This window comes from Cynoglossus semilaevis, chromosome 10, assembly GCF_000523025.1.
Source record: "Cynoglossus semilaevis isolate Cse_v1.0 chromosome 10, Cse_v1.0, whole genome shotgun sequence".
Classification (NCBI taxonomy): Eukaryota; Metazoa; Chordata; class Actinopteri; order Pleuronectiformes; family Cynoglossidae; genus Cynoglossus; species Cynoglossus semilaevis.
Window position 1 is genome coordinate 6,521,546 of NC_024316.1, and position 17,413 is coordinate 6,538,958.

The 17,413-nt window shown below is 36.5% G+C and overlaps 1 protein-coding gene across 3 annotated transcripts in view; it reads left to right on the forward strand.

The window, feature by feature from the left end:
* The first annotated feature begins 1,984 nt into the window (after window positions 1-1,984).
* The window catches only part of nphp4 (nephronophthisis 4), a 92,751-nt gene continuing 77,322 nt past the window's right edge, over window positions 1,985-17,413 (forward strand). For 2 of the 3 annotated variants that reach the window (XM_008318417.3, XM_017036294.2), the window contains exons 1-4: window positions 1,985-2,466; window positions 2,997-3,134; window positions 15,296-15,465; window positions 15,588-15,652. In XM_008318417.3, the coding sequence (XP_008316639.1) occupies window positions 2,290-2,466; window positions 2,997-3,134; window positions 15,296-15,465; window positions 15,588-15,652 (550 nt within the window). In that variant the 5' untranslated portion in view covers window positions 1,985-2,289. The remainder of the gene's footprint in view (window positions 2,467-2,996; window positions 3,135-15,295; window positions 15,466-15,587; window positions 15,653-17,413) is intronic. The other variant, XM_025059431.1, reaches the window with a different exon arrangement.

Here is a 17,413-nt window from a genome sequence, read left to right on the forward strand (position 1 = left end):
GATTCTTTTGTGTTTAAATGTCACTTGGCAGCATGTTTTGCCAAATAAACTTGCATTTTGATGCATTTCTGGAACTTTTTATTTTTTGCACTTTTTTGAGAAGTAAGGCTATAGTAAGGCGTGTTTTTGGTGATATTTTGAAATATTCAGATAAATATTTTTTGGAGTTTTTAGCACAAATGTTTCACTTGACTCCATGTTTTGCAACATAAACTTGCATTTTGATGCAATTTTGGGACTTTTTATTTTTTGCACTTTTTTGGGAAGGTAAGGCTATAGAAAGTCATGTTTTTGGTGATATTTTGAAATTTTCAGATGAAATATTTTTTGGTGTGTTTAGCACAAATTATTCACTTAGCACCATATTTTGCAACATAAATTTGCATTTTGATGCATTTTTGGGACTTTTAATTTTTTGCACTTTTTTGGGAAGGTAAGGCATGTTTTTGGTGATATTTTGAAATATTCAGATAAAATATTTTTAAGTTTTAGTTTTTAGCAGAAATGATTTACTTGGCAGCATGAGTTGCGACATAAACTTGCATGGTTAGATGGTGAAAAATTAGGATGAAAATCTTTGGAAAAAAAATGCAAATTTTTTTTTTCTAAGAAATTTGTCAAAATGCTCTTATTTGATGAGAGACATGCAGATATCCTAAAATTTAGAAAAAACGTTTTCCAAAGATTTTCATCATACTTCTTTACCATCTGACCAACATGATACGCAAAAGTAAGATTTTTCAAAAAATTAAAAAAAAAAATCCGAGCATTTTCATCATAATTTTTCACCATCTAACCAACATGACACGCAAAAGTAAGGTTTTTTGAAAAATTAAAAAAAAAGCTTTTAAAAAAAATTTTTCAAAACGCTCTAGTTGGATAAGAAACATGCAGATATTCTAAAATTTTGATCTTTTTTCCACAAAGTTTCATCATAAAAAATAACATTAAGAAAAATGATCATGAAAATGTTGTATGTTATAAAATTAGAGCATTTTGAGAAATTTAAAAAAATTTTTTTTTTGGGAAAATTAAGAAAATGTTTGGAAAATTATATCTACATGTTTATCATCAAATAAGAGCATTTTGAGAATTTTTTTAGAAAAAATATTTTTGAATTTTTCTGAAAAATCATTCTTTGCGTGTCATGTTGGTCCGATGGTGAAAAATTATCATGAAAATGTTTGGAATTTTTTTTATACAGTATTTTAGGATCTCGGCATGTTTCTCAAAACTTGAGTATTTTAAGAAATCTTTTAAAAAATTATGATGAAAATCTTTGGGAAAAAAAATCAAAATTTTAGGATATCTGCATGTTTCTCATCAAATAAGAGCATTTTGAGAATTTTGTTTGAAAAAAATGTTTTGAATTTTTTCCAAAAATCTTACTTAGTGTGTCATGTTGGTCAGATGGTGAAAAATTATGTTGAAAATCTTTGGAAAAAACTTCAAAATTCTAGGATATCTGCATGTTTCTCATCAAAATAGAGCATTTTGAGAAATGTTTCGAAAAAGACATACTTTTAAATTTCTTCTAAAATTCTTACTTTTGCGTGTCATTTTAAAAATGTTTTATGGTCTTTAGTGTCATTGTAACACCGGGATACAACGAAACTGAGCCTCTGTCGGTCCGATGGTGAAAAATACCATACAATGTTTGGTATTGGCATTGGACATTGGCGAGGGCTGACTATTTTAAAGATAAATCACAAAGAACAGGAAAGTCACTGCAACCATGTACGCCGTGAAAATACAAAAGCAAATTCGTAAATACGTAGACCAGCGACTCACGTATTCCTCCAGATAAACTTGCCGTTTTTCTCAATGGACTCTGGTTTGCTGGAAAGTAAAAACAACGACCAGTATAACTTTGTTTTCCTTCTGAAAAGTCCGTCTGACAGGAAGCTAAAACGGCGTACATATATGCAACCGAGGCTGCCATTACCATAGCAACTGACGCAGCATTTCGGGACATACCAAATATACGGGGAAAATATTCAAAGACGACCTATGATAGTAAATATATACGTCTGGTCTTCGATATATAATAATCTTATATTAATAAACTGAGCTGTCAGTTTACAATGACATTTTTATTCATTCTTTTGTTTCATTGAATTTTCTGAATACAAAAATTCTTTCGTCTGAGTAACCCTCTGGTGAAGAATGTCACATTCCAATTTCAATATGGCGACACTGTTCAAAACATGAAAGCCACGGATAGACTAATTCCATTTCTAAACGCTTGCTTTGTTGTGTGCATATTCTTCCTATTATTAAAATATAACAATGGTCAAAGCAAGCGACGTGTCCACAATGGCGGACAGCTGGAGCGAATCTTTCGAGAAAAACCGAGTTCTACCTCCACTCAGCCAGACTGCTCGCCTGGCTGTGGACAACCACCTCACCCAGTCTCGGGGCTTCCAGCTCAGCTTCAGCCGGGTCACTGCAGCTCACCTCCCTCAGGTGACTGTCCGCACACACCAATTAGTATTAAATTAGTGTTGTAACTCACTTAAAAAGTAACTAAGATGCGGAGATAAGCATGCTGACTTCGATTAATTGTTAACGTATCAAGAATATGGGCCTATGATGACACAAATATGGAATACGTTCTAAAACTAGTCAACAACAGGCACTTAAACGTCACTTTGATTGATCCACAGTGTAGCGGTTAGCACGCCTGCCTCTGCAGCATAGGGCAGGTAGTCCTGGGTTTAATCCCAAGAGGAACGAAATACTTGGTGTCTGCAGGGGGCAGTCTCCTGCAGCAGACCAACACAAGACTTTCCCAATTGTTTTGTTATTATTATTCAAGTGTGTATCAAAGACGTAGCTCTTTGTATTTTTCAGTACCGTTGACGTAGTTCTCAGTTTAATAAAGGTTGATGATTCCCGGTCTGGACTCACTTGCCAGACCGGATTGGAAGGATTTTGCATTATTTGGCTGGTATTACCATTAGGCATCTCTGACGCAGATGTATCTTTTATCACAGGAGACACAAGATGTGGAACAGCACTTGACCTACCAGCTGCGGCTGACACTGTTTGATGAAAGCCACCAGCACTTCTTTGGGAGAACGTGGAAGAGTCGACCACAGAAGATAAAAAATAACACGATTATCTTCAATGAGGTAGCTTTATAATAACAAAAACTCCACCACAGGACAACACATACACTATGATTACTAAATAGAAGCCAATTTAGAATATCCAACACAAATGGCTGAATAATCTGTGATTTCAATCATTTTGTTGTAGTCTCAGGCTTTACCAGAATGTGGATGTTTCAGGTCATTTCTGCCAGTTGAATAACGATGCACTTACTGCAGTTCAGCAGCTTATAAAGCTAAAGCTTTTTGGCTGCAATAGCTTTTATAAACCAGTGAGTGGAAGGATCGTTGATCACTTTTAACTCTGACGAAATGGCACCAATGTTTCCCCCTCCAACTTTAGCAGGGAAACTGATTTAATTCTTTTCTGTAGTACTAAATGGTCTTTAGACTCCATATATTATAATACCAGGTAGTACTATAGTAATATTTTATTTTATTATTTCATTTGATTCCGTCTTCTGGTAAAGCTTCACCACAAGAGTGAGTCAAATAAAATGGAATCCTGGAGAGATTATCCACTTCCAATTCAACACTCAAGCTCACCATTGCTTTTTATCCTTCATCTCTGACTCTGCTTTTATGCTTTAATCATCTGTAGTTAGTGAGCTGATAATAGGAGCACAAAGCCAAGAGCATTAGGGCAAAACGGTAAAGTTAGAGACCACTTTTTTGTGATTAATGTCATTACACACTGCACTATCAATGCACAAGGCAATATACTACATATCCATATGATTAAAATAGAAACATTTAATGGAAAGAACAACCAGGAAGCCATAAAGTATTCCTGCTCACTGATATGCACCATTGCCCATAATGACCTAATACGTTCCAGTATATTAAGAGGAGAACTATCACAGGGTAAATCGTACTGCGAAAAGTCCCCAGTTGTGAAAATGACACACAGGTTATGTTCCAGTTGATTATCAAAGAAATCAAGATGTTTGATAATTGTCTTTTATATTAAATTATCTCTTTATATAACAAATTCAGCAATCCTTGCAATCTCAGTGGTCAACCAAAATTGCCAGACATACGGTTTTAACAATAACATAAGCAATAAGAGTCAAATACTAACCCTAACTTTTCATTAGGTGACAGAAAAAGACAGATGTATATATACATTTATTTAGGGTCTGTCAAAATTAACACAATAACCATTGTAATTAATTTGTGAAATTAATCAGATTAATTAAGTTTTAGCACCTGGTCAGAATTACAACTCACATTAATCACAAATAAAAGCACATATACCTACCTTCTGCTGTTGTGTTTTACTATTACAACAATAACCAAAATATTTGTTGTCATATTGAGGAATGTTTATTTATCCCAATTTATCCATTATTAGCTATGATCAAAAATAACAGTAATTAATTGTGATTAATCCACCCTGTGATTAATCAGATTAAATCATTTAATCGTTTGACAGTCCTAATTTATTTATTCTGATCAAAATTGTGTCGGCTCATTCATTTAACTGGTTGTTATTGTGCTATTAAACTACGTGCTGAATTGATACTCAAAGTTTGACTTTACTCCAAATCCAGCAGCATAGGCTGGGCAGCGTCAAACAGTTTGTATAATGGAAATCCATTCAGTCTTTCACCCACAGCTATAATTCATTAGTTCTCTCTTCATCCACTCAAGTGAACAATAATGGAGTTCACGCAGCTCCCTGCCACAGTTGTTAGCGATTTAACTTCACCAATCAACAGGCTCAGCAGTCCTGCTAGGAACCAGAGGCAACTTGTTAGCAGCAGATACACAAAACCAGCAAGAAGCAATGGCAATTTAAAACAAATTATTTGCCCTAACTGAATCCATCAGTCTTCTTAAGGATCACTGCTGATTTGTCAGGACACTTTGTTCACATTTAGCTTGGAAATAGGTTATACCACAGCATTTTGTATGAAGCAACCTAACATATTATTCAAAAAGCGAATGTTATTTTTGATGTACTTAATTTGCAGCGTTTCCATTTTACAATGTACCACCAGTGGTAGTGATTTTGGCAAGCTTTGTAATATCTTGTAATCAAACTTTTTAATTTAAGTCTGAAAAAGTAAAAATGCATTGTTTTGACAGATATATAAAATATATATAAAATTTAATCAGACTTTAAATAAGATTCTGGCATGCCAGTATATATTTTCCTGTAGTTAGAAATTTCAGAAAATATTTTTTGTATTGCTATTCATATTTATTAGTTAAAAAGAGCATGATCTGCAGTGTCATTTAAAAACCCAGAATTGGACACTTTTTCAGCTTTAAGCCATTCAGCTCTTTTTCCCTCTGTAATCACCATTAGGCTCTGAGAACAAAGAAGCAACTTTTTTCATGTGAAAATATGTGGCGTCATATTTGAACAAAGTGCTTTGATGATGAAATTACTTCTGACTTCTGGGAAATAAAAAGAGAATGTCGCAGTGGGAGAACGACTTTAGGTACAAAAGACAAAATATGTGGGACTTGGTGCTGAAATAAGTCACAGATCATCACATCTGCTTTGAAAGAGTCTCTTTTGTTCAGTTTGGTCGCCTCTGGTCCTGAATGTCAGCCTGGAATTGAAGTTTTAACAACTCTGGATGCTTCACTGTTTGGTCCTCATTCAACTTTTCAGGACAGGTGTTCTTATAGGTTTTTGTTACACAATAAAGGTGCAGTGTTCTTAGGTCATAGTAAGAAAAAGATGGTAAAGCATTTGATTATTTTTGGCATGCTATTTTACTTTATATGTGAAACAAATCATATAAATGTGGCCAATAACTGAAAATGTTGTTGTGGATTCATTATGTCTATTGGGAGTGAAAAAAACTTGTATTTTCCAGGGTGCTGTCAGTGACTTTTTAAATCATGGCTTTGTGTAAAAACTGAAATGACTACTTGAAAGATTTCTACAGTTTGGAGGGGATAAAAATAGACTCAGAAAAAGACCTCTCTCCTGAGTAAGATTTGATGGTACAGGCCTTATGTTCACATCTACATTGCAATTATAAAAAAAAATATAATTTCCACTTTTTTAAAGCTGGGATTACTCGTTAAGGCATCCCCCAGGGATTCATATTGGGTCCTGTTCTATTTACTATTTATATAAATAACTAGTGTCAAATTATTCAACCCTGTAACTGTGTAACCATCTTAGCAAAGCACTGGTCTGAATTTTGCTTTTACCTTTCAAACTTTTGTATCCTTACTTTGCTTCTGTCCAAACTTTTCAGTGCTGCAAGCATCAGCTTCTAAGTTTGCTTATGTTCAGCTAATATATTTAAGTCTGGATGAGAAAACACTATAAGTCTTTGCTTTATCCTTTTACCTGTTACATAATTCATGTCAATAGGAATTACTAAACTCCAGCTTTTAATTTTACTACATTTTCAGGAAGTGCACTAACCACTTATGGGGGTGGAGTTTATTCAGTTCTGTCCTCAATTAAAGATTTAAAGCCTAGCATGCTTATTAAAAGTTTGTTTCAGTTAAAAACAAAATAAAAAAACAGTCTTGAGTTACTTTTTATTGGGTTCAGGACTGGTCAGTGAATTATGTAACAGAATTATAAGCTCAAACCGAAAGTCCACACTGGGCTTTAATACAGTTTTGGAGAATGCGGTTGGGACCAAACAAACATTAAAGTCTGATACTCCAACCAATAAAGTCTCTAAGTGATAGATGATACCACCCTGCCTGATACAACTAGTAGGCTCTTATGGCCCGGAGGAAAAAAGAAGTAAACTCAAACTCAAGCTCAATCGTATCCATGGAGCCTGTAAAGAAAAGTATCATCATGTCTCAGGCTCAGTTAGGCATGGATGGTTTTGGAAAGGAGGATAATGGAAGTATAGAAGGACGGTAAAATCTTTAGTGTCCCCTTTTTCTCACACTCCGTTATCTCACAGCGTCTCCTTGTTCCCCCTTTATGACAGTCAGAAGCCAAGAGGCTGGGATGAAATTGAAACAAACAGAATGGCAGCCCTCTGAGGGCAGAGATCTTGGCATCAATTTGAGTCTCAACACTTCAGGATGCATCTGTGCTATTACACGACTTTAACATCGATCCTAGAACTGGCAGATGCAGCTGCTGTACAATGTCTGCCAGAGGAGTTTGTCATCAGTGGCTCGTCAGCCGTGAACTGCAATGTTGCCCTTTTGTAGCCTGGTCCCATGAAAACCCGTGTGTTTCCAAACCATTATGTTGGGTTTTGACATTTGAATAGGAACAACCGAATATCTCCAAGTCAAACATCTAGGGGTCTCTGTTTGGTGAATGAAGGACACCCACTCCTATTTTATCACATCAGACACAGCTTTGCAGAAGTTTCTGTCGTTGTCAGTAGATGCAGGAGCTCCTGGATGTTTTAAGAAACAGGTTTGAGTGGAAAAAAATAACCCTGAGGTGTTGCTTGCTCTTGACACCACAGTCTTTTTACAGTGACTCACAGTGAGGGCACATTGTGACTTCCAGTTGTGTCTCAGTCTGTCCTCCCCAGTTGCAATTGCTCGATGTTATCTCAAAAGTCTCTTCCTTTGTTCTAATGTGTTACTCCTAGCCTGTATTCACACCCACACAGTGTCCCAATAAGCATCCAAATCCCATTATCCATCCAGGATAATACTATAAACCACATCATATCCTATCAGGATGATGAAGTGGGCCTAGTTCTATGTGTGTCGTGCTGCGACAATTCACAACAGCCCTTTTTTTTTATTGGATTTGGCCCGATGCTCTCACATTTATGCTGGTGTTTATGAGTGGCAAATTGGTGTTTGATATCCAGATAATGTCAGGAGGGGGTCTCCTGAGTTACAGGACTGCTATGAAAATTGCAATGCCCTCGACACCTCCCTATTGCTCAGTCAGGATGGATTGGCTTTAATGTCTGGTGTAAAGCAAATAGTTTTTTAAGCTTGATATATGCTAAGTTAAGCTATATATATATATATATATATATATATGTTCCTGCATTGTTTCACTTATTTTTTTACATGTTCGAAGCTTGATATTCCCACTGCATTTGCTTCGTTTTGTCTTACGAGTCGTTTATTTAAAAGTAATATTTTTATGACAACTTAATGTGATTTTCCGTGCTTCAGTGGTCCTCATATTGACTGTATATTGCACTATAAAAGGCATAAGGCATTATATATTAGGTTCTGCTGACGTAGCCCAGTTCTAAAGAATCTATAATGAAAATGTGGACCTGTCTTAATATTTAGGAAATAGTTCTTTTGATTTATTTCTGACATTCAGGCACCAAAACTGCCCCTCAAGTCCCTCAGGACGGGTTCAGATTACCTGGCATTTCTTCTTAGATTGTTTAATGATTGTTCAGATATTTCCTCCAGGCTCAGCCCTTGTGAAGCGGCAATGGGCAGTAGAGGGCAATGTTGAGCTGCCATGAATAGAGATAGAGGAGTAGAGACACTGGAGGGGGGTAGAGGGAAATCTGCATCTTTCTGCATTGTCTCTCTGTACGATCACACCATCTGAACTCCCAGTCTTCACAGAGAGCGAGCAGTTACTTCTCATATTAGCAACACCGTCAGCTTGACAGTCATGCTTTGGAGAAAAGGGTCAAGTTAGGAAAGTTCTGCTTTTTCAAGTCTTTGAAGAAAATACATTTCTAGGTAAAAGTTACAGGCAATGAAACACATGTGGGAGGATTCTATAGAGGCCAGTGTTTATTTATTTTTCTAAAAACATTTTTGTACATTATTTAACCAACAGACTAAGTAAACTCCCTCAATCTTTTCTTCTTTTTTTTATCATTTATTTTCACACCTTTAACCTTTATGTATTAACATAGCTGTTTCACTTTTCTGATGCCCTAAATGTACCTGAAAGTACCGTATATAGTAGTGGAGGTATTTGTGTAGATAAGAGTACCACATATTAATATCTGGACTTAACAACACCCTTATAAATAAAATGATTGTCCATATTTCTGTAAACAAAAACCAGGGGTCCTTCTCTACAAGCAATTAACTGCTGCTGTTTGTCTAACAACTGTTATAGCATAGCTGTTGCCCACGCAGTTCAACCAGTTCACTGTAACTACAGCAAACAGATGTGCAGTCTGCTCCCATTATGGCTTTCACAAGTGTCATAGAGAAAAAAGGTTAGCTAAATAATGCATAAACCTTAGAACATATTGTTTTGAAAATGTACCCAATGCCCTTTTTTTTTCAAATCCACGGCATAGACACTGCACAACTCTGGAGATTATAGAAAGCCATCTGCATTGCCTCACTGTGAACATGTGCTCAGAGTAATTTAGAGTGTTAAGCATCATAACTGATTTGGGGATGTTAAGCTGAACACCATCATTTTTCCTGCAGAGTATTGAGTTTAAAGCCCTGATTTTCTTTTAAAATTCGCAAGCTGTGTGTGAATCAGGAAACACACTCCTACTGTGAGACTTGTTACTGGGCCCAATGTCTTTCTACAGTAGTGGAATTTAAACTACAATATGTCACTAGAGGTCTGTATTGTTAGCATTGTCAATATAAACAGTAAAACAAGAGACTTTAGCCTCATGTATACTCCTTTTATGTGCCTAGAAAGTTACGTCTGTTTTAACTGTCACGGTCCAAATGCTCTGATGGGTGCCTATAGTTTGGTATGATTAAGCAGTACATCCACTAGGTGGCAGTTCTGACAGTTACACACATGGTGACAGTTGAGGTCGTAGTAATGTTTCTGCTCAGTGAAATGTTCAAAAAAGAAAAGGTTTCTTTTCTTTCTAGGGTTGCATCAGAAAATGTGTGTGTCATGGGAACCTGTTCTTATGTGGATTATCCACTGTGGTGACCCCTGAAGAAGGGTGCAATCAGGAATTATTTTTTTCTTCCTATTACCTTCATACTTCTTCCAATTCTAGCATTTGGTTTTGTTTGTTTTTTTATATTATTTTTAAAGGCCTTTAAAACGATTCTTCCAGAACCTGCCTACGATATAAACTGTATGATTGACAGTGAAAACAGCTGCTTTGGCAGCGTAAACAGGCCTTTGGCTCATACCTCGGTTCTTGAAGTCCGTCTCTGAACTGCCATTCCACTCCAACAGATAGACACTTCAAGTATTTATGGGAACAGTGCCATGCCAGAGATGTGATCAATATTTCAGCTCCGAGGAGACCAAACATCTAGTGCAGCAGCTACTGCTCAACTGCCTCACACACTAGAGTAATTCACCTGGTAATACACAGCTTTGTACTGAGTGTTTGTGTCTGCGCGTCGGTGTCTGTGTGTGATGGAGGGAATTCAAGAGCCATGAGAGCCACTGCTGAGGTGATAGTGCGTAAGATGAGAGAGCCTGAAGAAGGTGTTAGTTGTTTGTTGACTTGATTCTGACTTAACTCACCTTTTATTCCCACATATTGCTTTTCTCCTTCGATCACTCTACATTTCCCTCCACATACTGTCCCTGTCCTATCACTATCACTTCTCCCCGAGGAGGCACCGTGTGTGTGTGTGTGTGTGGTAGAAGAAAGAGAAAAGAAAGAACACTCAGGCAGCTAGATAGAGGGGGAAAAAATCTGTCTTTTTGTGGTGTGCTTTGTTGTTCCAGGCTTTTACACGTCAAGTCCAACTTTATTCTTTTGAATAAGACAGTCTGGCACTGGTCCCTTCTGAAAGCCCTTTCACTGCTTTATATTTCTTGCATTCCTCTCACATTGTGATGCATCTCCTGCATTCACAGTCGATGCCCATAAATTTGTCTCTGAGGCATTTCAGGCTGGATTTACAAAATGTCAGGAACGCACAACCTGGTGACATACTAAGACTCAACTCAGCAATCACAAAGATCTGGAAAGTTGTAGGAAAAGGAAGATTCCTTAGATATGTCTTTAAATCTAGTAAAGCTGAAATGAGTCAAATTAGTAATTGGGATGCGTTGTGATTGAGAGTTTTAAAAATATTATTATTTTTTATCCTTCATATTTTATTCTTAGTAGTAATTAGAGAGTTAACAAAACCATTTTTTACAAACCGGTACCATATTTTTAATTCTCTGCTCCCGATACTGAGTTCTAATTAGGTACTCCTTTAGGTTCAGCTTTATTAAATAAACCTTGAAGACAAAAAAACAGGCTAACAAGAGTAGCACACTCATGCAGACCTGCAAATTAGTGACACGCAGTGTGCAAACCAAACAGAAGACAAAATGTCTTGAACTGACACTGGTGTCAATAGACATTAGACAATACACCAGTGAAACTAAAGATTAAACAATAAAAACAGATATGTACAGTAAATAATATGTTTTTTGTAATGTGTATATAGATAATTACACTTTCTGCATCGTTAGCACACTCAACTAAACAGGAAGTGAGCAGAGCTTTTTCACCAGTTATATATATCATATAGAACCAAACACTGGCTCCTACTATCCGGTAAACAAAGTGTCACTTAAATAGTGTTATCACTATTTCCAATTTTTGATTAAAAATTTGTTGAATTTTAGAAATATCAAAAATCAGTTGGGAGCAGAAGTTTGTGCACACTGCAAAAAGGCTGGTAATTTGCAGTAACTCGATGTCTTTCGGTCTTTAGTCTAAAATGAGCTAAATCGGAGCTGAGATGGAAAAAAAAAACCCAAAAAAAGCTGCTCTGAAAAAGTCAATGCCAGATAAAAATCTCACCACTGTCACCTCTGTTTCTCGGTGGGATACCACATAATTGGGCTGTTTCTTCAGTAATTGCTACACTCCTCTCACTTTTAGCTGACTGTTCCACCTGTTTCTTCTCTCCTTTGTCTGCCTCAGTTTTCTTTATGGAAAATTTACTAAAAAAAAAAAAAAAAAAACTTCTTCGCCTTTCAACTTCAGATGCATTGCACACCTCGGGGGAGCATAGGCTAAATACCTGCAGTAAAATGTGGAATTGCCAATAATATAGTGATTTCATTTATGTATAGATTATAGATAAAAATAGTAAAGCTGATTGTTTTATATATTTACATTTTTTAAACCCACGACTGAGGTTGTCTAAATGATCTTCAGACTTATGGAAATGAACTGCTTGTATAATTGTGTAATATTCCTGAAAAAAAAGTATTACAAGAACTGACTTTCCTGTTTGGTTTTTGATACTGGACTTCAAAATTTGCTTTGCCATTTATAGATAGTACTGTTGTCAAGCCCCCCGGTCCCCATGTCAACATATTCACAGATGATTTAAAACGGTGATTCTTATTTAACTTATTGCAGTTCTCCTGCTGTGGCACAATGAAGGAAATATTAAAATAAAACAAAAAAACATTGTCCATTACAATACTGCTGCAACCTCTTAGGGACGTGCCCCACACTTTTGGAACCATTCAATGTTAATCTCTGTTCCACAGTAATTAAAAGCTTTTATAGAATGGATAGTGTGTATGGATTTTTAAAAGAAATCATGTTACCAAGTCGACATATGGTTAGTGAATAATAATGGTCCCCTAATGTCTTTATGTCCTCATCGTCATCATAGCTACTGTAATGCATATATTTACTGACACTTTTTAAAATCTTTTTCTCTCCTCTTCACAATCTCCATCTGTCCTCAACCTTAAGGCAAGGGACTGTGCAAACGTAGTAGGTCTGGTTATGTGTAATTAAAGCTAAGCTTTTTTTTTTTTATGTTTGATCTGTGAGTTAAAAAGCACGTTTTACCACTGCTTTTTTGATTGAATTAGAAACACCAGGAGTTTAGAATTACAAAATATCATAAATGACATTAAACTCTACTTTAATTATTGTTTTTCTATGCTGTTTGTTCCATTCACTGTGATAGAGACACCATAGTTTTAAAAGTGTTAGTAAAGGAATGGATTGAAAGAGGTTCTCCGCAGCTATATCGGCAGAATGGAAATGCCCCGTTTGCTTTTCTCTTGCCTCCAAAGGCCAATGAACAGGGCAGTTTCAATTATACTACGGATGCTCCAGACGTCTCTGTGCAAACATACATCTGTTTATTACTTGTAGCCTCTTGATCTTTCGCAGCACCTTCTGTCTGAAGCGATCACCCAGGCGACCACTCCGTGAACATATGAATGTTTGCTTTTTATGTAAACATAAAAAGTCACTGACACTCAATTGATTCTGTAGGACAGGTTTTTTTTTTTTAGTGCTGGTGCATTTAAGTGACATATCTCTGTCAGACCATTTTTACACAGTAATACTTGACCTTTTGCAGGCAGGGAGCATATTCAGAATTGATTGCTGCCTTGTTGACAGTCACTGTGGAGAAATAGCCTCTCATTTGCACTGGGCCAGGGGTTTCTGCCAATGGTGACTATTTTCCCAATGTTTACTCTGGCGGCTCCTGCGCTGCTTGGAATTCATATGATTTTTTTTTAACCTGGCAAAAATATTCATCTGTGTGTTTTGTGTGCCTGAAATGTTTATGCAAGATATTAACAGTTGGATTTTTATTTTATTTTATTTTTTTCAGCAACCTTTCTTGGTATTTCACAAAACACTGTGATTAAAGTGTCTTGAAAATGTACTTATATATAGAGAAGGAAATTAGTGACTATTAAGATAATACATTGAACTGACAGAAAATCTGCTTAGTATGAGTAATAACAGGGTAAACATGTTTCAAAATGTGTCTAACTGCTGAACAGAATGCACTCAAATACAGGTCTTAAGAGTGGCATGAAAACTGAGCTTCATTACTATCATAGAGGCAAGTACAAGTGGACCAAGACCAGGTGTAGACAACCAGGAAAGATACAAAATGGTTGGGGCTCAAACTCAGTCAACAGCGAGGCATCAAAAAGATGACAACCAGTGGAAATTAAACGCTGGTTTTAACTCTGAAGGAAGACATACGAGCTGGTGGAGAGTGAACTGAGTTACTGCAAACTTTTTTAAAACGCTGTAATTCCTCTGTTCCCCACATTAGGACCACTGTGATATCAGATAGCAGAGTATATACGTGTTAAAAATGTAGTCTTGTTTATTTATATGAAGTTGGGTTGAGTTCATGAGAAGTTCTTCTAAAGATGAAGAGTTGATTTGGGAGTTAAGTCACGGTGAGAGTAGGTGAGTTTTCAGAGTCTGTATACCAAAATGACATGCATCTCAGGACAGGTGATATTTTTACACTCTCAGCTCAGACTTTGGAACTCCTGAAACATCTGAGTCTGAACTTCAGCTCAGCAACACGCCAAGCTATGTCTAAAATTGTAATTTAAGATCATTTAGAAATGAGCCTGGCATCACATTAGAACAGATTAAAATGCCTGAACGACATTTGTTGACTACACATTCAAATTCAAGTTCACCCGGTTCCCCTGCCTGACTTTATGGCTTTGCCTAGCCTCCTGTTTCATGAATAAAAGTGCTGCTATTGAATCACTTTCAGCGGGACTCTTTGTTGCAGCTGTCAGACCGGTTTGTGAACTCAAGTGTTTTCTATATCTCAACATCCTTGCGTCAGCAAGACCAGTCCAACCGACATATAATAAAAAAAAAAGCAGCAAAATGAAAATAACTAAGTCCAACCAAGTCTTTACAGCACTCTTTGCCTCCCACATGTCCTATTTGTATTCAGCTGTCTTTGTATTAATGGAAAAAAAGCCTTTGAATTTACATATATAGCTCTGCCAGGGCCGATTGCTGGGTTGAAAGAGGAACAAGCTCATTTGTTTGTTAGAAATTGCTGTGGTAGATACCATGGCAGCTCGTGTCAACTCCCGTCAGGTTTATTTATTTATCTTTATTCTTTACAATATAGTATTCAATTTTGTGTATTCATAAAAAAATTCTGGCTTTTGTTTATGAAAATTGACATGGCTCTCGGCCGGTTGTTTTTATTAAATATAAGACGCCTGTAAGCAATAGCATTTTCCTGACAAGGTCTTCTCTAAAGAGGCTGCCAGGAGACAGAGCCGTCTTCCTGTAAGGACCTCATCTAATGTTTTATACACGAGCTGGATGTTTCCTGTGCTTTTTGTTTTTTATGGCATTAAATTGATTTCAGAAGATTTCTTTCTATTATTTGAACTTCTCTTAAAACATGTGTAAATACAGGAAGTGGATTTTCAGACCTTTTGTACCAGGAAAATTTTCTAGCAGTTGCAAACAGTGTAAAAGAAGAGATAGAATATTAAAAAACAAAATCAGACAAACTTCCACTTACATTCTTGACCAGTAGAGGTTTCCAGATTGATGATGTTTATGTCTCCTCAGGCCCTTTATTTCCATACATCTCTGCGGTTGCCTTGCAATGTGGTGGTCGTGGAGCTGGTGTCGCTAACGTCAAGACCAGATGGATCTCAGCAGGCTCTGGGCTTAGGGTTCACCATACTGGAGCTTTTTTCAAATAAGACAGAAGCCCAGGGAGCAAATGGAGACAGAAGGTGATTAGTCCACTCTTAATTACAGCAGTCAGGAACTAATGGCATTTTATACAAAGGCATGATTGTAGACAGGTGTAACTAGTCCATTAATATATTCATGGTGATCTGAATTAATCTTTTAGGCTGAATCTGCACCTTGGGTCACCGAGAGTCCTTCTACATCCACTGCTGAAGGACACAGTTGACTGTAAGGTTACTCTTTTATATTCTTTCCTTTTAAATTATAATTTCTTCATTTAAATCTTAACCTCAACCACAGTATGTGTTTTCAGATGGTGGAAACTATCATCAGGGAGAACATGCAAACTTTACTTAAGTTGAACTGCCATTCAAACTCTTGACCTACATGTCTGTGCGGTGACAGTGCTAACCGCTGTTAAACCATGTGGACCTTTTTAGAACAAAAGATTCTAAATTATTTATTTTGCAATTCTTGTGGAATAGTCTGGATCTGTTCTGGTTTGGCTCAAACCAAGACTATAAATTACAAAACAGTATCGTGCCTCACAAAGTGGATCTCAGTGAGGGCAGAAGTTTCTGTCTAGGCTATCATGTCACATGAATATTAGAGAATCTTCTCTCAAATGGACTCTTATGTTCGCTGAATTATTAACTGTGTGCCCGCTTTGTGGAAACATTGCTTTTCCGTTTGAAAGCCCATACATCTGTCTCTCTGGCTGTTTCTCTCCTAGAGACAAACCTCCCTTTTTAACTTGTTCTCATTCACCATGACAGAGACACAGCTTTTGTATCTGCAGCTTGATGTGGAAGAATGGAAAAGTGAATTCAGCTAGGATCCTGGGCCCATTTGGGCCATCTTAATAAACAGAACAGAACAAAACAACTATTCAATTCTTTTTAGTTGTAGCAAAAAATAATGAATTGATTGTATTCATTTGATAAGTAAGTGCTAATAGGGATAAAGTATTCCATATATATATATAAATATATGTATATATATATATGGACTTGCATATATATATGGACTTGCAGGTATTGAAGCAAGACCTACTGTAAGATTTCCTTCAACAACTCCAGTTGCTTAAAGTTTAATGCGTTTTAATCCTTATTGAAGATATTTAGATTTTCTTTAGGAGTTATTGTGATAGTAAAATATAGAAATGATTATTTTGGACATGAATTAAGAAAGGCAAAAGAGATGTGTTGTGTGGAAGTTAAAAAAGAAAGGGAGTATGTTGTTCAAAGAATGTTGTACATGGAGCTGCATGAAAAATGAAAGAAAAAGTTATTTTAACATAAGAGTACTTAAATGACAGTGAGATGGAGGCTGATGATCAGCTGTAGTTTCAATGTTAAACTATATCTGAAAGTGCACACACTGCATTTATGGGAAGATTCATTAGTAATGCCATTAATAATCAGGACAGCTGGAATGTGTTTGTATTATATTTTTAAAAGAACACATGGCTCCACATTAGGTCAGACTTTCCTGAAATGAAGAACAACTTTTGCTCTGTGCAAACACAGATTACAAAAAGCCCTCTCTGAAAAACCCATCATCTCATCCATGTTACTTCTTGTTACAATCTTTTTTTTTTTTTGAGCCTCGATCAACTGCTCTTGTTTGTCTGATGTTGAGCTATTTTTTTGTTTCCTTCTCCCCATATTACCTTGCTTTCCGTGCTTCATCTCCTGCCAACTCACATCGAGAAACCGTACCAATGCTGAAAGGGAAATCTTTGGAGCTATTTTTTTCTAATCTATGCACAGCATCTGATGGAAACCCAGGCTTGATGCATAATGAATAACAAGAAATAAATGATGAAAAAGTTGCACACACCTGGGCACCATCTGTGTCAAGAAAGTTGTGTTTGATTTTTTTCCCTTCTCTTTTCTTTTACCTTTATATCCATCCCACTTTTATTTGAGGGAAAAGCACTGTCACCTCAGAAAGTGTTTGTATAGAACAGAGTAAAAGCCGTGTTGA